Source organism: Mesocricetus auratus, unplaced genomic scaffold, assembly GCF_017639785.1.
Source record: "Mesocricetus auratus isolate SY011 unplaced genomic scaffold, BCM_Maur_2.0 Super-Scaffold_100027, whole genome shotgun sequence".
NCBI classification, from domain to species: domain Eukaryota; kingdom Metazoa; phylum Chordata; class Mammalia; order Rodentia; family Cricetidae; genus Mesocricetus; species Mesocricetus auratus.
In genome coordinates this window covers 2018006-2039789 of record NW_024429208.1, presented here as the reverse complement: position 1 = coordinate 2039789, position 21784 = coordinate 2018006, and the positions used below count along the sequence as shown (strand labels likewise).

Sequence of the window (21784 nt, the reverse complement as noted above, 5' to 3'; positions counted from 1 at the left end):
GACTGGGTAACAGAGGCTCTGGCAACCTTGAGTCACCATGAGTCGCCAAACCCCCCCACCCCCCCCAACCCCCGGGCAGAAAGAGACCCCTCGCGATGGCTGGGATGCAGCGTTGAGAGACCATTGGCTCATAAGCAGTCATTAGCCCCTAATCAATGGGCTAATCCACCAACAGGCTCACAATTTCATCATTATTGAAGAGTAGGAGATGGGTCTTATCAGAGTCAGTAGGTCATGGGGTCATGCCTTGGGGATCCATCTTGACCCCATACCCTTCCCGTTTATCTCTTCCTCCTGGCTGCCATGATGGGAGCAGTTTTTTTTGTTTGTTTGTTTGTTTTTGTTTTTGTTTTTCGAGACAGGGTTTCTCTGTGGCTTTGGAGGCTGTCCTGGAACTCGCTCTTGTAGACCAGGCTGGTCTCGAACTCACAGAGATCCTCCTGCCTCTGCCTCCAGAGTGCTGGGATTAAAGGCGTGCGCCACCAACGCCCGGCTGGGAGCAGTTTTGCCCTACCATGTCTTCCGTGCCGTGATGCCCTGCCTCACCTTACGCCAAGAGCCAGTGTTTGGACTTGAGTTGGAACCTCTCAAACTGTGAGCCGAAATAAACCTGTCCTCCCTCTGTTTATCCTAGACATTTCCCCCACAGAGCAGAAATCCAGTGCACCCTGGTGTTGGTGTTAGTTGTTGCTAGGTAACCATGATGTCCAAACAGCATCTCAATGTGGCATGCATTTGCCACCAGGCACTTTGGGGACATTCTAGCATAGATAAGATGGTGTCCACTTTAACCACCCAAGATGAGGTGACAATGTGATGACTATGCAGGAAAAGTGTCCCGGTTCTTAAAAATATGCATGACAAAGTACTTAGGGGGGAAATGACGACACACGGATGAATCTCAGAGAAATGACACTGAATGCAGCAGCCCCATAAAAAATTCACGGTAGGGCCAGGTGGCAGAGGTGGCCCACACCTTTAGCCCCAGCACTCGGGAGGCAGAGGCAGGTGAAACTCTGAGTTTGAGGCCAGCCTGGTCCACAGAGTGAGGTCCAGGACAGACAGAGTTTCACGGGGAAACCTTATCTTGAAAAACAGAAAGAAAGAAAGAAAGAAAGAAAGAAAGAAAGAAAGAAAGAAAGAAAGAAGGAAGGAAGGAAAGAAAGAAAGTACCTGCCTGTGTTAGCAAACCATCCCAAAACTTACTAGTTAGAGCAAAAGCAGCCATTTTATCCAATGTGGTGAGCTGGGAGTCACCTGGGTTCTCATAGCCCATGAAGCCACGAGGCAAAGCTCTCATTGGCAGCAGCCAACCTCAAGGTGTCTAGAGTATGGACCCTGATTAATTACATTGATTCAGATGCGCAGATGTCTGCGGGGTGCTATGGAATTTCCCTGCTTCATCAGTCCCGCCTTCTTAGAAATAAAAAAAAAAACAACAACGTCGCCTTCCCCGCCCCCTTCCCCGCCCCCCACCTTTTCTGAAGTTGGTGCACAAAAGCAGAACTGAGTCTGGTCCATCAGAGCTGTGCACCTGGAGCTTCAATTGGAAAGGGCGACATTAGGAAGAGAGATCCACCCTGTTGCTCATTTCACCGGCAAAGGGCAGCGGGAACGAGAAGCAGCGACTGGCTTTGGGGAAGCAGAAGTAACAGGGGAGTTTCTGGGGCAGAAGTGGCCCCCCAGGTAGGTTGGACATCCCCTGGGCACTGAAGCCAGTTCCTCTCCACGGGGCAGACAGCAGTGGGGGGGGGGTAAGGGAGGATGACGGGCAAGGGGGGAGGGGCGCCATCTACCCGATAGCGTGTGGTTCTGAATATTTCCTTTTAACTGAACGAGAAGAGCCCCCCCATACATCGCTCCGTATTTCCTGTTGAAAAGCCAAATCCAGCCAGGCCTGGGGGTGCACACCTGCAAACTCAGCAGGCAGAGTCAGAGACAGGAAGATTAGAACTGTGAGGCCAGCCTGGGCTAACAAGAGAGATCCTGTCTCAAACAGGGGTGGAGCACAGAGGTGACAGAAGAGGAGAAAAAAGAAAAGGAGGGAGGGAGGGAGGAAGGGAGGATGGAGAGTTGAGGAAGACTACAGGGGCCTGGAGACACACCCCAGCAGTTTGGAGAACACATTGCTCTTACCAAAGACCAGAGTTAGGTTCCAACACCCACGTTAAGACGCTCATAGCTGCCAGGCGGTGGTGGCGCACGCCTTTAATCCCAGCACTCGGGAGGCAGAGGCAGGCGGATCTCTGTGAGTTTGAGGCCAGCCTGGTCTACAGAGCGAGTTCCAGGACAGCCTCCAAAACAATAAAGAGAAACCCTGTCTCGAAAAACAAAAACAAAAACAAAAAAACAAAAAACAAGAGGCTCACAGCCTCCTGTAAGTCCAGCAACTGGGAGTCTGATGCCCTCTTCTGGCCTCTGTGGTCACTGCACTCACAGACACATACACAGAATCGCACATACAAATAAAAAAAGATCTCTAAAAATATATTTCTCAAAAGTGTCTCAGTGCAGCTTCATACATTGTGGTAGTTTCGGTGAGATGACCCCCTCCAATGGTTCATATATTTTAACACTTTGTCTCCAGCTGGAGGAGCTGTTTGGGAAGGATTGGGAGGTGTGGCCTTGGAAAAGGTGTGTCAAGGGGAGGGGGGCTTTGAGGTTTCAAAAGCCCAAGCCATTTCCAGTTAGCTCTCCTCTGCCTCTGGCTTGTGAATCAGACGGGAGCTCTCAGCTACTGCTCCAGGCTGTCTGCTGCCTCCATCCCTGCTAGGACTCACCCTCTGAATAAACTCTTCTATAAGTTGTCCTGGTCCCGGTGCTCTGCCACAGCAATTGAGAAGTAACTAAGATGTGCATTCATCATGCCTTATATCTGACTCATTTTAAGATTCAGACACAGTGAGGCTTGGTGGAGTACACCTACAATCTTAGCATTTGGGAGAGTGAAGCAGGGAGATTTTGAGTTCAAGACTAGCCTGGGTGCCAGACATGGTGGCATACACTTTTAATCCCAGGACTCAGGAGGCAGAGGCAGGCTGCACTCTGTGAGTTCAAGGCCAGCCTGGTCTACATAGCAAGCTCTAGGACTTCATAGAAAAAAACCCTGTCTCAAAAGCAAAAGCAAAAAAAGGAGCCTAGGCCACAAAAATCTAACAAAGGAAAATATATTCAGAAGTATTTTTTCTTTTTTGTTTTTTTTTTTTTGAGACAGGGTTTCTCTGTATTGTTTTGAAGGCTGTCCTGGAACTCGCTCTGTAGACCAGGCTGGCCTCAAATTCACAGAGATCCGCCTGCCTCTGGCTCCTGAGTGCTGGGATTAAAGGCTTGCGCCACCAATGCCCGACTCAGAAGAAGTTTTAAGGACCTTTGAATCTTACATGTATGCGTGTTTTGCCTGCATGTATGGGCACTCTGTGTGTGTGTGTGTGTGTGCATTGTCTGGTGCTCACAGAGGCCAGAAGAGGGTTTGGATTCCTGGAACGGGAGTTACAGACAGTTATGAGGGGCTGTGGATGCTGGGGACCCAACCTGGGTCCTCTGCAGAAGCAGCCGTCACTCCAGCCTCTCTGGAGAATTTTTGAGTCCACTGTTACACTGTTACAGCCTGACAGGTGGCAATGTCCCCTTAGCTGGTAATTTCTTCTAGCAATTTTATTCCCTTCAAATATCAAGGGTAAAGAATACCTGGTGGGCTCAACTCCACGAAGCCTGAAGAGTGTCCTTCTCTGTCATTTCTCTCAAAGGTTTTTACTGGGTGACCACAGCAGAAGCCTTCGGTGCTAAGAAAGTGTTAATCTGTGACCAGAAAGCAGGTTTTGTTTTGTTTTTTGAGACATGGTTTTTCTGTGTAGCCCTGGCTGTCCCAGAATTTACTTTGTAGACCAGGCTGACCCAGAACTCACAGAGATCCACCTGCCTCTGCCTCCCAAGTGATGGAATTAAGGGCGTGAGCCACCACAATCAGGCAACAAGGTTTTTTAAATCTAGAAATTAAGTCTTCATAAAAAAGATGGGATTATTGACAAATCAGGTACAAAATGGGAACAAAAGTATAGACTAACCCGTCGCGAAAACATACACGGTCAGTAAAACAGCAGTAATAGTCCACCCAGAGAAACATTGCCAAGTGTCCTCTTTGATTTCTGTTGCTATGATAAGTATCACAATCAAAAGCAGGATGGGAAGGGAGGGGTCAATATGGCGTACACGCCCGTTCACAGTTCACCGTTGATCACTCAGGGAAGGTGGGGCAGGAGCTGAAGCAGAGGCTAGGGGGGACACAGCGCGTTACCCTTGGTTCACTCACTTTGCCTTTCCCTGCAGCCCACCTGCCCAGGTGGCACCTCCCACACCAATCATCATCGAGGAAATGCCCACGGGCCAATCCAACATTTTCTCAATAGAGGGTCCTATTCCCAGATGACCCTAGCTGTGTCACGATAGCAAAAAAAAAAAAAAAAAAAAAAAAAAGAAGAAGAAGAAGAAGAAGAAGAAGAAGAAGAAGAAGAAGAAGAAGAAGAAGAAGAAGAAGCAGCAGCAGCTAACCTACACACCAGGCAAGATTTGGACTCCTGCTTTTGCCTTTTGTTTTTCAAGGTTTTTCCCACACTGTGAATTTGACACTGGGATTGCTCTTTTAACTAACGCCAAAGAAAGTCGAGTACCTGATTGGTCCAGTATGAGCCGTGAAGAGTCGGCCTCTGGCGCCACCTAGAGGACAAATGGGTATTGGCTGCCTGAGAAAACTCACAAGTTGGGGGCGTGAAGAGAGATAACTTGATGCTTTTTATTATCCTGAATCCAAGGTATGAAGCTAAAACCACGACTAAAGGAATTTCCAAAGGGAATGAAAATGTGGTACGTATGCAGGACGGGGCGTTATTTAGTTGCGAAACAATGAGATGATCAAACATTCAGGAAACTATCTGGTCCTGGAAAGTACGAGAAGCAGTGTCACCTAAACCCGGGCGGTGGTGGCGCACATTAACTTAGGGAATTGCTGGTTTCCACCAACCCCAAGTTGGGTGTGTAACTGAGGCTCCTTGCTTGTTGTAAACAGTTTGCCCTGATGTCCTCACTAGCGTATTTGGTGGACAGCTTGATCTCTGACTTTGCTTTGTACGGTGACTATAAAACGATTATGTAACTGCTTTCCTGTCGTGGGGGCAAACCGAGTCGGTGTTCCTGGGCCATGGCCAGAAGAACAAGTGAGAGGGAAAAACTCAAGGACTCTGTAAATTAGAATTTTGGTGTCACAGGGATGTCAAGGCATAGGTGAAACCATCCTTTAAGTAAATGCGTGGGGGCTGGGCATGCCGGCCTGAGTAGTTCACTGCAGGCGCAGGTCTGGAAGACTGCTCACACTCACGCTGCCCACACTCACGAGACTCACACTCATGCTCACACCCACACGGCTCACACTCACGCTGTTCACACTCACACGGCTCACACTCCCGCTGCTCACACTCACGAGACTCACACTCACGCTGCTCACACTCCCGCTGCTCACACTCACGAGACTCACACTCACGCTGCTCACACCCACACGGCTCACACTCATGCTGCTCGCACTCCCGCTGCTCACACTCCCGCTGCTCACACTCGCGCTGCTCACACCCGAGACTCACACTCATGCTGTTCACACTCATGCTGCTCACACTCGCACCGGTCACACTCGTGCTGCTCACACTCGTGCTGCTCACACTTGCACTGTTCACACTCGCACTGCTCACACCCACATGACTCACACTCGCTCTGCTCACACTTGCGCTGTTCACACCCACACGGCTCACACTCACACTGCTCACACCCGCGCTGTTCACACTCACGCAGCTCACACTCACACTCTCTTGGCTCTGGATTGCAGGTGTACCCCACAAGTACAAGAGGCTGAAACTAGAGACCCAGGAGGCCAAGGGCAGCCTGAAATCTATAGCAAGCATTGTCTCTCTTTAGAAAAACCATTTTATTGTAACTAACTCAAAAATGAAAAGGAGCCACCCAAACACCTGCTCACTCCCAAGATATCCGTCTCGGTGAGCACAGAACAGCTGTGCTGACTGCCCAGGGTTTACACCTGCACTGTAAATTACATTTTTTTTTATTTTTCAAGACAGGGTTTCTCTGTATTGTTTTGGAAGATGTCCTGGACTCTGTAGACCAGGCTGACCTTGTACTCACAGAGATCCGCCTGCCTCTGCCTCCCGAGTGCTGGGATTAAAGGCGTGCGCCACCAACGCCCAGCGTGGTGGTTGACACACTCACAACGACCTGGGGGAGAGACTCTCTCTCAATAAAGGACTCCACACTGGGTTGGCCTGTGGGGCATTGTCTTAATTCAGTCAGCTGAGGCGGGAAGAGCGGCAGGCATCATTCCCTGGGCAGGCGTCCTGAGGTGTATAAAGAGCAGGGAGAATGAGCTGGGCGTGAGCAGGCGACCAAGGGTACACTCATTTCTTTCTCTCCGCTCTTGGCTGCGGGTGACCAGCTGTTTCCAACGGCTGCCTTGCCAGCCCCGCAACAATGGGTGTCACCTGCAACTGTAAGCAGAAACAAACCCCTCCCTCCCGTATTTCCTTTTAGTCAGGGCACTTTCTCGCGGTGACAGAAATTGAACTAGGACAGGATGTCACATCAGCCACAGAGCCGGACTCCCATTGGCTCTAAGGGCACGGAAGATAGCGCTGGGAAGGAAGTCTGACTCTAGGTCCTCAGCTCCACAGCCCTCCGCAGCCAGGAAGCTCCCGTCAGTCAGCCAACCTTACAGGATCTTCGACATGGTGTGACTTTTTTCTCCCCTGGGAATATTCAAATGACCTTGTCTTGTATCCGCTGAGTCTGGGCTGCAGAGGTGCAGGATCTGTGGCACAGAAACAGCATCCCAAAGAGGGAGAGGTTAAATTTTCAGTTAAAAAACCGTTAACATGTCGGGCGTTGGTGGCGCACGCCTTTAATCCCAGCACTTGGGAGGCAGAGGCAGGTGGATCTCTGTGAGTTCGAGGCCAGCCTGGTCTACAAGAGTGAGTTCCAGAACAGCCTCCAAAGCCACAGAGATACCCTGTCTTGAAAAACCAACAAAAACAAAACAAAACAAAACAAAAAAAAAAAAACCGTTAACACGTTGTGGCCTGTAGGTGTCAGCAAAGACTGACCAGGAAATGCGACTGACTGGAGGGAAGTGGTCTCTTCCCTCTATGAGTCTTTTGGCCCTCTCTGTCTCTGTCTCTGTCTGTCTCTCTCTCTCTCTCCCTCTCTCTCTCTCTTTCTGTCTCTCTCTCTCCCTTGCTCTCTCTCGCTCTCTGTCTCTGTCCATGATCCCCAAGCAAATGCAACCCTACATATTCCTTGATGAATTCTATTCAGGCCGCTAACCAGTTCCAGGAGTCTGGGTTTGGATCTCCCACAAACGCAAGCCTGGGAAGGGATGTTAGACTTTCTGCTTACATGATTCTGGCCACAGTGCCAGGAAGGCGTGTCTTCACAGTCTGAAAGGGATGGAGCTGAGCTTGCAGAGGAGCAGTCTTGGAGGGAGGGGGAGGGTGTGGCTCAGTTGGTGGACTGCCCTCCTGGTGTGCAGGAAGCTCTGGGTTCGATCTCTAGATGGGGGGGTCAGGAGCTCAGGGTCATCCTTGCTGCCTAGAGACCTCCAGGCTAGCCTGGCCTAAATGAGACTTGGAGGGGAGACTCAAGGTGGTTGATCGGGTTAAAAGGGTCTCCCTACGTAGCTCAGGCTGTCCTGGAACTCACTCTTGTAGACCAGGCTGGCCTCGAACTCACAGAGATCCGCCTGCCTCTGCCTCCCGAGTGCTGGGACTAAAGGCGTGTGCCACCACACTCTGCTTTAGGTTACAATCTTTTACAGCTACCTCTGTTCTCTGTGGTTTTTATAGCTACCTCTGCTCTCTAATGTGGCCCCTTTAAACATGTCATTTGTGTAGCTATGTTAACCGCATGTGAGTGGGTGCCTTCTTCCACCCTGAGGGCCCTGGCGATGGAACTCGGGTCATCGGGCTTGGGGTCAAACTCCTTAGCCTACTCTGCCATCTCTCTGGTCTGACGACCTTTTTTTTTAGAAAGCCTATTTTGGCCTTGTACATACACCCCGAGAAAGGTCTCCTTGAATCCACGGATAGCATTTGGCCTGTTTCGGTGAACCCACCAGGGTCGCTTCAGTCGTTAGAGAGTGGTTGATCTGTATAATTAGGATAAAGGGGGATGACCCAGATTTCTGGGGCTTCACTAACAGTCAACAGAGCTTAAGTGGCTCCGAGGAAGACAGATGTCTGACGTGTCCTGGAGTTTCGGAGCGTTTGGCCCCACTGGTAGAGTGTACATTATCTTAGCGTTATTAATACCAGTAGGAACAAAGTGATCCAGTTGGCCTGACATAGTTAACACTGTTTCTTTTCTTTTCTTCTTCTTCTTTTTTTTTTTTTTCCGAGACAGGGTTTCTCTGTTTTGTTTTGGAAGCTGTCCTGGAACTCGCTCTGTAGACCAGGCTGGACTTGAACTCACAGAGATCTGCCTTCCCCTGCCTCCCGTGTGCTGGGATTAAAGGTGTGCGCCACCAACGCCTGGCATTAACACTGTTTCTTAGTAGTAATGACTGGTTTTGGTTCTAGGAGTTTAGGTCATTACCCTTCCTGGGGGTTCCCTTAGGCAGGTCTAAAATAGGGCCCTGTCCATCTAAAATCTGGAAGTGTCTTAAGCCAAATTATAGTAGACAATAAGGGAGCCCTTTGGGGAGGTAGTGAAAATTTGAATATTCTCAAACATGAAGACTTGTTTTGAATAAAGTTACAGGTTCTGGTCAGCAACAATCAAAACAAAACTGCGGTTAGTGGCGGGATGTCACCCTCCAGCCCTCACAACCAGCATCCTTACTACACAGTAAAATATGCCATGGGGATCTTTAAAAAGCGTCATAACGTGAAAGAAATGTTTTAAGATCTATGTGAGCCAGGTGTGGTGGCGCACGCCTTTAGTCCCCACACTAGTGAGGCAGAGGCAGGCGGATCTCTGCGTTTGAAAGGCCAGCCTGAGCCGGGCGGTGGTGGCGCACGCCTTTTAGTCCCCGCACTAGTGAGGCAGAGGCAGGCGGATCTCTGCGTTTGAAAGGCCAGCCTGGTCTACAGAGCAGCAAACTGTTTCAACACCCAAGCGTTTTCCCCTTTGTTGAATCTCTGTCCCCACAGGCCGTACGCCGGTGGGAAGGATCTGTGTTTCACATCAGATCTATGCACTGTTTGTGGACGCAGCTCCCTAGGGGCTCACACCAGGCCAGCCTCTCACGGTCTCTTAGATGTAGAAAGGGGCTGCGTGTTAGCCTGCAAACACCCTGAGAACCAAGGGCAGTGTCCGGGAATCCAGCTCAGGATGAACCAACGAACCATTGACCAAGCCAAAGGGAGGTCCAGAAGGAATTCACCAACATCCACCTAAAGAGACACACAGGGCTCATATCTGTTGCCAACATGCGGGCAAGATGTTCATGCACATAAAATAAACACATCTTTTAAAACAAGTTTTAAAAGTAAGGCAAAATGATCGGAATTTGAACCGGGAAAAAGTAAAGTAAGAGTTGTGTGTGTGAGGCAGGGGGATCTCTGTGAGTTCAAGGTCTATAGAGCGAGTTCCAGGACAGCCTCCAAAAGCCACAAAAAAAAAAAAGAAAAAAGAAAAACAGGTTTTGTGTGTGGTGTAGAGGTCAAATTAGTCAGCCCAAGATTTCTCGGTCTTGTTACAACTTTTCTACAAGTTTGAAATGTCTTTCAAAATGAAAAGCTCAAGATACCACAACCTTTGAGTTAAAACACCAAAAGCTGCTTAGAAATAAATAAAAACTGAAACACTACTATGAGAAATTAGCACAATTCTGCTGCTAAATGGGGCGGGGGGCTTGTGGAAAGAAAAAACGGCAGAAAGGCATTGCAGTGGGTATGGTGGAAACAGATCGTACAGGGAAATGGTCACCTTTAAATACAATTATCAGGAACCAGAGTTATAAAAAAAAGTTAGAGTCACGTGATCTGAGCACAGGTGAAGAGGGACCGTGCCGGCCAAAGAAGGAAGGAAACGAAAAGATAAGAATAGCAGAGCGAAGTTCTGAACTCGAGCAGTGAAAGAGGCCAACGAAAACAAAAACTGGAAACCACACATAGATGCCGTGTTCCAGAAAAAGAGAGTGAGGAACCCCGCTCCAGAGTAAGGAATCTGCATCTCTCTCTCTCTCTCTCTCTCTCTCTCTCTCTCTCTCTCTCTCTCTCTCTCTCTCTCTCTCTCTCACACACACACACACACACAGAGACAGAGAGGGCAAGAAAACACAAGAGAGCAAAAATAAAAATGCATGTCTGTGCTTCATAAAAAGTATATACAAACCTTGAGTAAAAGTGAAGTAAATGAAGCCAACCTCAGGATGAGCAGCTAGGCTTGGGGGGGGGGATGTAGGGAGCACTACAGCAAAGTGTCTGCCACCAGACAGATGGCTCCGCAGTTAAGATCACTGTGCTCCGACGGGACCTGGGTTCAGTTCCCACCTCCCCAGCCACCCCCTGCGAGCCTCACCCAGATCCACTTGAATTAATTAACGCTTTCCCCTCCCCTTGATTTCTGCACCTTTTGGCAGAGGAGATGCCACGCCCTGGTCACCAGGGTCCTCCTGAGAAAACTGTGACTGGAGTGGGGATCATTGTTGGGGGAAACGCGGTGACTTTGGGTGTCGAGTCTCACGTTGATGGCTACACTCCCTCTCCCAGGCCTCACACACATGGAAACTGTCTAGGGCAAAGGGGTCTAGCCTGGTGACCTCCTGCCCTCCCACACCTGCCATGGTGAGAGTCCACAGTTTGTCTTCTGAGTTGTTCCCCTCGCCCTTTAGACCCTGGTCTCCAGGGTTCCCACACAGATGCCCACATACAAATGTGTCCACTGCCCATTGCTCTACCGCCACAATCCTGTTGGGGGAAACTCCTTCCTGGTTTACCTCCATTTCTTTTTATTCCTTGGGTTGCCTGTTTGTGATTTTTGGTATTAATTTACTCATTCCTGTGCACGGGTGTTTTGCTTGCATATTTGTCTGCGCACTGAATCCGGGTCCTCTGAAAGAGCAGCCAGTGATCTTAGCCACTGAGCCGTCTCTCCGGTGACACGTTTCTTTTTCTTGCTGGCCGCTGACTTCCCAGCTCTAATTCCGAAAGCAAGTCCACAAACCAACTTTGTACAACAGCTGCATCTCCATTGGTAAGCAGGCATCACCTGACAGTCCCCTCTCCTAAAGATGTGATCGCCCCTTCCCTGTCACATTGTGGGAGAAACAACCTGAACACTGAGAAGCAGCAAAAACGGCCACTACTGCGGGCTCCCGGAATGCTGGGCACACTCTTGGCTCTTTACAGGAATGAACTCATTTACCCCTCAGAAGATCGCTTACAGGCTGGCAGGGTGGATCTGGGAGTGAAGGCACCTGAGGCCAGGCCAGTGACCCGAGTTCAACCCCTAGAACCCACACAGTGGGGGGAGAGAACCACACAGTAGGAGGAGAGAACCACAGAATGGGAGGAGAGAACCACAGAATGGGAGGAGAGAACCACACAGTAGGGGGAGAGAACCACACAGTAGGGGCAGAGAACCACACAGTAGGGGGAGAGAACCACACAGTAGGGGGAGAGAACCACACAGTAGGGGGAGAGAACCACACAGTAGGGGCAGAGAACCACACAGTAGGGGCAGAGAACCACACAGTAGGGGGAGAGAACCACACAGTAGGGGGAGAGAACCACACAGTAGGGGGAGAGAACCACACAGTAGGGGCAGAGAACCACACAGTAGGAGGAGAGAACCACACAGTAGGGGGAGAGAACCACACAGTGGGGGGAGAGAACCACACAGTGGGGGGAGAGAACCACAGAATGGGAGGAGAGAACCACAGAATGGGAGGAGAGAACCACACAGTGGGGGGAGAACCCACTCTTGCAAACTGTCCTTTGACCTCTAGTGGCAAGAGCCCTCACATGCACACGTCCATACTCACAAACACACTCACACACAGGCATACACACACACAAACACATATGTGCACACATGCCTGCAGGCACGCACTCACCCCCCCCACGCACAGAGTAAATAAAATGCAGTTTCAAAAGGAGCTAAGCTGTTAGCCCCTCCCTCCCTCTCGTGGTGGCTATCTCTCAATTTCTTCTCACTAATTATGATTTCGAAAGCTGCTGCAGTCGTTCCGCGCAGATGGGAAATCGGGAGGTGACACTGTCTGTGTCACAGGAGGAGCTTCAGCCACACTCTGCCACAGCCCCTCCTCCAAAGCCCCCCCCGACAAATTTGAGGAAGGCCAGTAAATCCCACTGGTTTATTTTTTACGCGTGGTCGCTTACAACATACTGCCCTTGAACCCCCTCTCCCAGAGGGTCTTGGGTCCCCTCTTCCAGAGGCCCTCAGGTTCCTTCTTCTGGAGGGCCTCAAACTCTTCCTCAGATCCACCGACCTCGGAAAACAGCCGGGGACAATGACTTCGTTATGAGCACCCCCAAGCTGCTAATATTTACACGGGGAAGGGGAACTGAGCGGAGGAACAGACGAGAGTGTCCTGAAGATGCTAGCGGCCACGGAGGCATCCTCGATGATCTCCTCAGTGTGGATTCTGTCTCTCTAGTGCCGTCCTGCAGACAGTAGGAGCCAGACAGAGACAGGTGACGTTCCGACAGACCCAACATCTGTGTGCCACTGTCACCACCTGATGCCAGAGCCCTCCGGACACTGATAATGCAAATACCCAGCCGCCAATGACTAAGACAGAGGCACTACCCACCTCCAGCCCTCCCCTCGGGTGCTCTGAGAGGAGGGAGGGGGAGCTAGAGTGAGGTCTATCGTTAAACCACCCCCTCTGTCAAATGGTCCTTACTGTGTGGACGATTAACCCTGCCCCTTCTGAGGACCCATGAGCCCCAGGCCAACAGAAATGTTACCTTCCGGGTAAGTAGATCCAGGGAGAGGAATGTAGCCTAGAAGAGAAAGATACCGATTAGACCAGTCCTTGTGGATGGGAGAAACCAGCGTTCCTCAGTCCTGTTTAACAGAAGACTTGGGAATGAGGGAACTGATCACAGACAGAAAGTGAGAGACTGGAGGAGGAGGGGGAGGAGGAGAGGGAGGAGGAGGGGGAGGAGGGGGAGAGGGAGGAGGAGAGGGAGGAGGAGAGGGAGGGGGAGGGGGAGGAGGAGGAGGGGGGAGAGGGAGGAGAAGGGGGAGGGGGAGGCGAAAGAGGAAGAGGAGGAGGAGAAAGAGGGGGAGGGGGAGGGGGAGGGGAGGAGGGGGGGAGGGGGAGGGAGAAGAGGAGGGGGGAGGAGGAGAAGGAGGGGGAGAAGGAGAGGAGGGCTGGGTGTGGGGGGAGGCTCAGGGGGTCACTCACTGGAGAGGCGAGACTTCCGCCAACTGAAAAAGCCAAGACAGAAGATGATGACGCCCAGGCCAAGGGTGACTGCAGACACCGACACCTTCACCGTCTGGATGGGAGACAGCCCGACTGCTGCAAAGTCATGGGAATCTCTTAGAACCAATGCCTACAGCTTAGTCTCCGCAATGGGGTTTCCTTCAGCCTGCCCCTGTGAGGGTCAAAGGTCTTCATCCCAGCCCAAAGGGTCTGGTGCTCACCAACTCACTCCCAAGGAAACGCCTTCCTTCATCCACACCATGGACTTCCAGAATAGCCCTGGGGAAACTCTTCCCAGAGTCACCACCCAGTTTTTGCCCCAGCCCTTCAAGACCTCCCGGTAGGGACACTGAAGGCATTCTCTTCGGTTCCCCCACTCCCGGGGACACCCTCCCCAGAAGCCAGGGGTCTCTCACACCCATAGTAGTGTTTAAGTTCCATCTTCACTCTGAGCAGCTTCCTGTTAAGATGTCTCCCTCCACCCCACCTATGGTGAGATACTGTTTGTGACTTCCTAAAGCTTGCCTGAGGATTCAGAAAGCAAAGCCAGCAACAAGCCATAGAAGCCAGGCGCGCACACACACACACACACACACACACACACCTTTAATCCCAGCAGCCAGAATCTAGGAGGCGGTGGTACACACCCTCAATCCCAGGACACGGGATTAAGAGACCTCGGTGAGCCCAAGGCCACCTACACAGGAGCAGATCAGTCTAAAAGAGAATTATAGCTCACACCTCTAATCCCAACATCGGGGAAGTATATAAGACAGAAAAGCAAGGTCCCAGAGAGGCATCGGTTCTCCAGCCACACTGGGGAGAGGCAGCGGTGTGAGACTTGGTGGAGCTCGCCGCGGACCGGCCCTTTCAGCCTGACCTAGAGGTGAGAGCTGGTGGCCGGCTGCTTTGCTTCTCTGATCTTCAGCTTGAAGTTTGAGCCCCAATATTGGTCTCTGGGTCTTCTATCGTTCGTGTTACGCCCGCCCTACGGCCCTCGGCCACCCTGCTTTGCCAGAGCTGCTCCCACTCTGGGCTATATCCCAACTGGGTTCTTACCCCAGCATCAGAAGAGCACCCCACCACCAAAGGAACTCCTCGCGCGCCCTGCAGAGGAGAGACCGACCCTGGGAACTCCAAGGGCATGTGTGCCCCGCTCTCCCCTTGTCTCCCGCCCCGTGCCGGCTGGGTTTTGTGCCAACTTGACTCAGGCTAGAGTCATTTGAGGGACGGGAACCCCAACTAAGAAGATGCCTCCCTCTGTAAGATCGGGCTGGAGGGCACTTCCTTAATCAGTGATTGGCGTGGGAGGGCCCAGCCCATTGTGGGTGGGGCCATCCCTGGGCTGGTGGTCCTGGGCTCTGTAAGGTAGCAGGCTGAGCAGCCTTGAGGAGCAGAGCCAGTGAGCAGCTCCCTCCCATGGCTCCTGCTTTCAGGTTCCCGTCCTGCTTGAGTTCCTGTCCCGACTTCCTTCGATGACCAGTACGGGCCAAACAAACGCTTTCCTCCCCCAACTTGCTTTTGGTAACGGTGTTTCCTCACAGCAGTAGTGACCCTAACCAGGACACCATCCCTTCCCAGGGACCCACTAGAACCAACTGCAGACACACACTCCCCACAGGGGAAGGCCCCGCTCACCAGCCAGTTAGGCCCCCCTGACTTTTCCTAGCTGCCCTTCCCCTTCCTCAATTTTTTAAAGATTTATTTATTTGTTTTATGTATGCGAGTGCTCTGCCTGCATGTCTGCCTGCAGGCCAGAAGGGGGCACCTTAGTTCATGACCTTAACTCTGGTTGCAAACCCTCAAGCTTCCCACCCCGGCATCCCCTTCCCTACCATGCACCAGGCACCCATCCCTGTCTCACTCGGCCAAAACATCCACATCTCTTCCCCAGCCACCGGCGTCCCAGCCCCCCCACACTTACTCCAGTCCTGACGGACGGGCTCCGGGGTCCCACTGTGCTGTACCACACAGGTGTAGATGTCCCCGTAGGAGGGGGTTAAGGCTAGGTAGGAGACAGTCTGGTACGTCCAGTCCCCATTGGTCTGGGCAGAGCTCTCCTTGATGCTGTGGGGCATGACAAAATTCCCGTTTTTCATCCAGGAGATGTTCACATCCGCCGGGTAGAAGCCCCAAACGTAGCAGGCCAGCATCACAGGCTCCCTCGTGTTAATAGGAGCAGTCTGGGCTACTTGAACCGACGGCGGTCCTGCGTGGGAGAAGCAGTCACGGTTTAGAAGGAAGCCCCGTTCCATCCCGTCAAAGATTTCTCCAGCCACTGAGTTAGAGGAGGAAACAGAATGCCCTCCCCTCTTTCTTTTCTCCTCCCAAGTCGTGTCTGATCACAATTGCCCTATGCCACCTGGGTTACGAGCTGTCGGGACAGAATCTGTGTGTTTTCTGAGATGGGGGTGGGGTGGTCTCATACGATAGCCCAGGCTGGCCTCACGCTCACTGTGTAGCTAGGGATGGTCCTAACTCCTGGCCTCCTGCATCCCGCCAAGTGCTGGCACCACAGGTCTGTACCACCATGCCTGGTGATGGAATTAAAATTGCCATCTTCTACCAGTTCACCCTCCCAGGTGGGTCCCCCCGCCCCCACTCCCGCTCGCCTCTTTCAGGGTACTTTTTGAGCAATATCTTAAGTGAAAAATCTAAGAAGCTATGTTAAAATGCAAACTCCCTCAGCTTCGCCTAAAGTATTGTCTCCCCGACTACAGTGGCTTCTGGTGACTTCCGGCCGAGTAAAGCTGAAAAGGTGGCTCAGAAACCACATCTTATGCCGGGCAGTGGTGGCGCTCGCCTTTAATCCCGGCACCCGGGAGGCAGAGGCAGGTGGATCTCTGTGAGTTCAAGGCCAGCCTGGTCTGCAGAGCGAGTTCCAGGACAGCCTCCAAAACAATACAGAGAAACCCTGTCTCGAGGAAAAAAAAAAAAGAACAGCACTCAGGAGGCAGAGGCAGGTGGATCTCTGTAAGTTTGAGGCCAGCCTGGACTACCAAGCAAGTTCTAGGACAGCCTCCATAGCCACAGAGAAACCCTGTCTTGAAAAACCAAAAAAAAAAGAAAAAAGAAAAAGAAAAGAAAAGAAAAAGAAACCACATCTTATGACACAGGGCTTTGACCTTCGGAAGTCTGCTTATACAAACTTGAAGCGGTCCTCGCGGGATGTTGTCAAGGTAAGGATTTGGGGAAGGAGAAAGATGGCCTCGGCATCCCTGGAACACCTCCAGATATCCCCCGAGTCTGCACCCATTCCAAATATGGAACAACAAAACCTGAGCTAAAGAACCAGGCTAGGGACCCAGGCCTGTAATCCCAGCTTCACTGGGAGGATGAAACAGGAGAGTTGCAAGTTCAAGGGAGACCCCCCCCGACCAGGAACAAATAGGAGGAAGGGGGCTAGGACATAGCTCAGTGGCAGAGGGTTTTGTCCGGCATGTTCAAGGCCCTAAGTTCAATCCCCAGTAGAGAAAAAACAAAAATTCTTTAACAAAAATAAGAGACAGGTACATCTTCGGGGAAGTCACTGGGGGTTTTCTGACTCTGACCTGGGCCCTAAGGCGCTGTGGCTGCTGCTTCTGGCCCTCATGTCGGCGCCTTCTCTTTATGCCCATCCATCTTCTGTTCTATCCGAGTTTACCCATGCTCTTCCCCTCAATGGGCAGCCTTCCTCTTCCTACATCAGGCCCACCCATTGTTTCTTCTTCCTGCTCAGGTGTCGACCCTTTTTTTTTTTCTTTGTATTGTTTTGGAGGCTGTCCTGGAACTAGCTCTTGTAGACCAGGCTGGCCTCGAACTCACAGAGATCCGCCTGCTTCTGCCTCTCGAGTGCTGGGATTAAAGGCGTGTGCCACTAATGCCCGGCTGCTATCGACCCTTCTAATACTCAAGAATCTACCTGTGTTCTGCCCTCCTGGCCATGCTTCCCAGCCGCCCCTCTGCACTCCCTGCACCTCCCGCCCCCCCCCCGCCCCTGCCCGGCTCACTTGTTCTCTGGGTCAGCGCATCCCAGAAGGGCTGGGTGTGTGTGGCACAGTCCCGAAGCCCGTTGCCCAAGCGCTCGAGCAGGGCCTTATTTTCATTGAGGTTATCTGAAATGAATACAGCCAAGTTGTACAGCACCCCAAATTCACAGGGAACTATTTTTCCTTCCTCCGGGTCCCAGCAGGCCAGCAGATCTTTGTTGAAGGCAACACAGTATGTGAAGTCCTTTGCCGTCCCACTGTCGTCCAACAGGCAGGTGCTTTCCACATGAGCCACAAAGCCACCTGGAGGAGCCAGGAAACGGAAGACGGGGTCAGTGTCTGCTTGCCGCACGCGCGCGCGATAGCCAATGGGGTCTCTGCCCTTAGATGCAGGCGCGAAGTTCCTTAAATCCGTGCAACTGCCTGAGCGGTGGGAGTAGGGAGCAGACGCATTTTCTGTCCTAAACGTCTGGCCTTTAACGTGTTTCCTGACAGAGCTGTCAATCCCTGGGAACTGGGTGACCACAGGGTCTTTTCTCCTAGCGGGGGTAAACCTTGGTGGAACCAGAGGGGGTGGGTAATCACTGGAGACACTGAGCCATGATTAGAAGCCCGAGATTCATATCCCCATCCTTGTGGAGAAGCAGGGTAGGGGCTGGAGGCTGGGTTAAAAAATAAGTCCTGCTCTGTATGCATAATAAATGAATAAATCTTAAATAGATAAATCCTGTCGCCGGGCGCTGGTGGTTGACACCGTTAATCTCAGCCCTCTAAGAGAGGCAGGTGGATCTCTGTGAGTTTGAAGCCAGCCTCAAACATACAGAGCGAGTTCCAGGACAGGCTCCAAAGCAATACAGAGAAACCCTGTCTTGAAAAGAACGAAACATAAATAAATAAATACTATTTGCTGAAGCCTTAAAAACCTGAATTGTGGGGCTCTGACACCTTCCCAGTTGATGATCATACCCATATGCTGAGGGGTTAGCATACCCCAGCCCCATGGCGGCAGAAGCTACTGTACCTGGAGTCTGTCTGGTCTTCCTCCTATGAACCCCCTCCCCCTGCTTTGTTCTTTCAAATATTGCTTGTGGGGCTGGAGATGTGGCTGAGTGGTTACGAGCACACGATGCTCTCAGAGAGGAACAGGGTCCAGACAGGAGCACTCACAGACAGGGGATCACTGTAACCCCAGCTCCAGGGAGTCTGATGCCCTTCTGAGTTCCCCAGGGGCGCACACGGACGTAGTGAACACACAGATAAGCAGGCACGCACACACAGACGCACACACGGACACGCGGACGAACTCCCCCAATGAGCGAGCTATAATAAACCATTTGCGTGGATTGCATTCCTTCTCTATACCCAAGCCAAGGGGCTCTAGCTCAGCTCTAGATGGACAGCTGTGGCCGACCCTGAGTTTACTGCTCGAGCTTGTCACGTCGTCGGGCAGTGGGGACCATGTCGTGGGGTTGAGCCTTCAGTCGGCCGGCCTGTGTTAACTTCTGTAGAGTCAGCACTGAATTGGACTGTAGGGTGTCTGTCCAGCCCAGGAGAGGGTGGGGGACTCAACAGGAGTGTGTGTGTGTGTGTGTGTGTGTGTGTCTGTCTGTCTGTCTGTCTGTCTGTCTGTCTGTCTGTCCAGCCCAGGAGAGGGTGGGGGACTCAACAGGAGTGTGTGTGTGTGTGTGTGTGTGTGTGTCTGTCTGTCTGTCTGTCTATCTGTCTGTCTGTCTGTCTGTCCAGCCCAGGAGAGGGTGGGGGACTCAACAGGAGTGTGTGTGTGTGTGTGTGTGTCTGTCTGTCTGTCTGTCTGTCTGTCTGTCCAGCCCAGGAGAGGGTGGGGGACTCAACAGGAGTGTGTGTGTGTGTGTGTGTGTGTGTCTGTCTGTCTGTCTGTCTGTCTGTCTGTCTGTCTGTCTGTCTGTCCAGCCCAGGAGAGGGTGGGGGACTCAACAGGAGTGTGTGTGTGTGTGTGTGTGTGTGTGTGTGTGTGTCTGTCTGTCTGTCTGTCTGTCCAGCCCAGGAGAGGGTGGGGGACTCAACAGGTGTGTGTGTGTGTGTCTGTCTGTCTGTCTGTCTGTCTGTCCAGCCCAGGAGAGGGTGGGGGACTCAACAGGAGTGTGTGTGTCTGTCTGTCTGTCTGTCTGTCTGTCCAGCCCAGGAGAGGGTGGGGCCACGCTGGGGGCTCGGGCAGCCTCCGGAAAGGGGAAGACAGCAGCAGCAGAGACATTTTTAGACGCCATCCTCCAGTTTTCAACCCGATACTTGACTATTTGCTTTTTAAAGATGTGTTTATTTTGTTTTGTGGGGGGGTGCTCTGAAGGCATGTATGCATGTGTGCACACCACATTTGAGCCTGGTGCCATCAAAGGCCAGAAAACCGGCCTCAGGCCCCCCTGAAACTGGAGTCACAGGCGGCTGTGAGCCACCGTGTGAGTTCTGGGGACTGAACCCGAGTCCTCTGCAAGAGCAGTCAGTTCTCTTCGCCGCTGAGCAGCCTCCCCAGGCCCTGAAACTAAATGCGGCCACTGTTTCTCCGTCTGCAGTGGTTTTGAGTTTTACAACATTTAAACGACTCGGTTTACCAGGCTTTCTTGACACAACAGCAAACCCAAACAAGCAAACAAACAAGCTTAAAAACAGAAAAGGGCATGCCTTTAATCCCAGCACTCGGGAGGCAGAGGCAGGCGGATCTCTGTGAGTTTGAGGCCAGCCTGGTCTACAGAGTGAGTTCCAGGACAGCCTCCAAAACAATACAGAGAAACCCTGTCTTGAAAAACAAAACAAAAAAACAGAAAAGGTATTTTAAAGTCAGTCTCCCTTTTCTACCGATGTAATACAATACAACTCGATTAGCTTTCACAGCTGTCAGAGGCATCCAGTTTGAGAATGAGCTAGAGATTCACGTGCACAAAACTGAAAACAGACCGGTTCCTCTCTATGTGAGACCGAGTGACAGGGGAGACCCTGACTGCTGCATGGTGATCCTGGCTCTCCACCCCTGACCCCTGCATGGTGAGCCTGGCTCTCCACCCCTGACCCCTGCATGGTGAGCCCAGCTGTCCACCCCAGGCACAGACCTTCAGAGCAGCACATTATTGACAGGGAGATAAAGGGTCAAGCAAGTGTGGTGGGCACACTGGTAATCCCAGCACTGAGGCAGGAGGATTGCTGTGAGTTCTTTCAAATATTGGGAACCTCCCAAGGCTAGTCTGGCTTATACAGTGTGTCTCTCTCCAATGAAAGGGAAAAGAGAGAGAGAGACAGACAGACAGACAGACAGACAGACAGACAGACAGACAGACAAAGGGGTAGGGAAAGGAGAGAGAAGGAAATGGAGTCAAGAAAAAAGAGTCGGCCTTGCTCTATGCTGCAAATATTCTTGACTTTTGGCCCCGTGCAAATCTGCAGAGCACTTACTGCATGCCAGGCTCCATGCTAGGAACCAGGATGAAGCTGTATATAGCCCTAACCTACATCCCCAGCAGGGACATCCACTGCACAATCTATAAAACCGGCTCTTTGTTAAAACTGCCGTAAAAACACAGTCCAACGTGCTGGAGGAGTGCCCTACACAGTATCGAGATTGGTTCATATGGGGTACTCAAGCCCGCTAGCAAAAATGTTTTACCCCAAACAGCAGCAGGAGGAGTGGGTATTCCAGCAGGGGAGGGAGAAGGACTGGGGGGGGGGGGTCCAGGAGGAGAGGGAGGTTCCCAAGCGGGGAGTCCTTACCTACTCCCACACAGCCCAGACTGAGGCCCAGCAGCAGCGGCAGGAACACTGCCATGTTCCACTCTGTGAAGGCGCAGGAAGGTCAGGCCCCTGGGCTGGATCTTGCTGGGGGCCTCCAAGCCTCTCCTGCCCCAGCCTGCACAAACGTCTCCACTCAGTGAGGGGAAAACGGTGCCTGCTGCTCAGGTCCCCTGTTTCTTGCGGCACGAGTGTCCCCAAATCACTCAACCCTCTTAGAACCTAAACTACTAACCAAACCCCGGGTCCCAAAGGAAAGAGTTGTCAGATAAACTGGGGTAGGCGGGTCAGACCAATCACTGAGTGTCTCAGCCCAGCATCATCAGTTACTAGGTAAACCTCCTCGCGCTCTAGGCTTTGAGAACGGCCCAGTAAGGTGGTTTCCTGAGGTCTGTCTGGGGTAGTTGCTGAAGCATTCCCAGGATATGCAGGCCTGGCCCTGCCCACTGAATTAACTTTCTCCTCTCGCGCCCTCCCCAAAGATCACTTCTAGACAACCTCCTTTGTCTCTGGAAGGGGGGTCACCTAGGAAGTAGCATATAAACTCCTCCTGTCACTCAAGAGGAGGACACAGGTGGCAGAGGCGGGGCTGGGGGGCAGGAAGGAGGCACAGAGT

General features: G+C 52.0%; 1 protein-coding gene across 1 annotated transcript; it reads right to left on the bottom strand.

Annotated features, from left to right (window-relative positions):
- Window positions 1-12353: 12353 nt before the first annotated feature.
- Window positions 12354-21462, bottom strand: LOC101844521 (class II histocompatibility antigen, M beta 1 chain). Its single transcript, XM_040732275.1, has 6 exons — window positions 21151-21462; window positions 17437-17718; window positions 15372-15656; window positions 13427-13543; window positions 12984-13019; window positions 12354-12677 (listed from the first exon to the last, which is right to left on the bottom strand). The coding sequence occupies exons 1-6, from the start codon at window positions 21203-21205 to the stop codon at window positions 12667-12669; spliced, it is 786 nt and encodes a 261-aa protein (XP_040588209.1). The 5' UTR covers window positions 21206-21462; the 3' UTR covers window positions 12354-12666.
- Window positions 21463-21784: the final 322 nt, after the last annotated feature.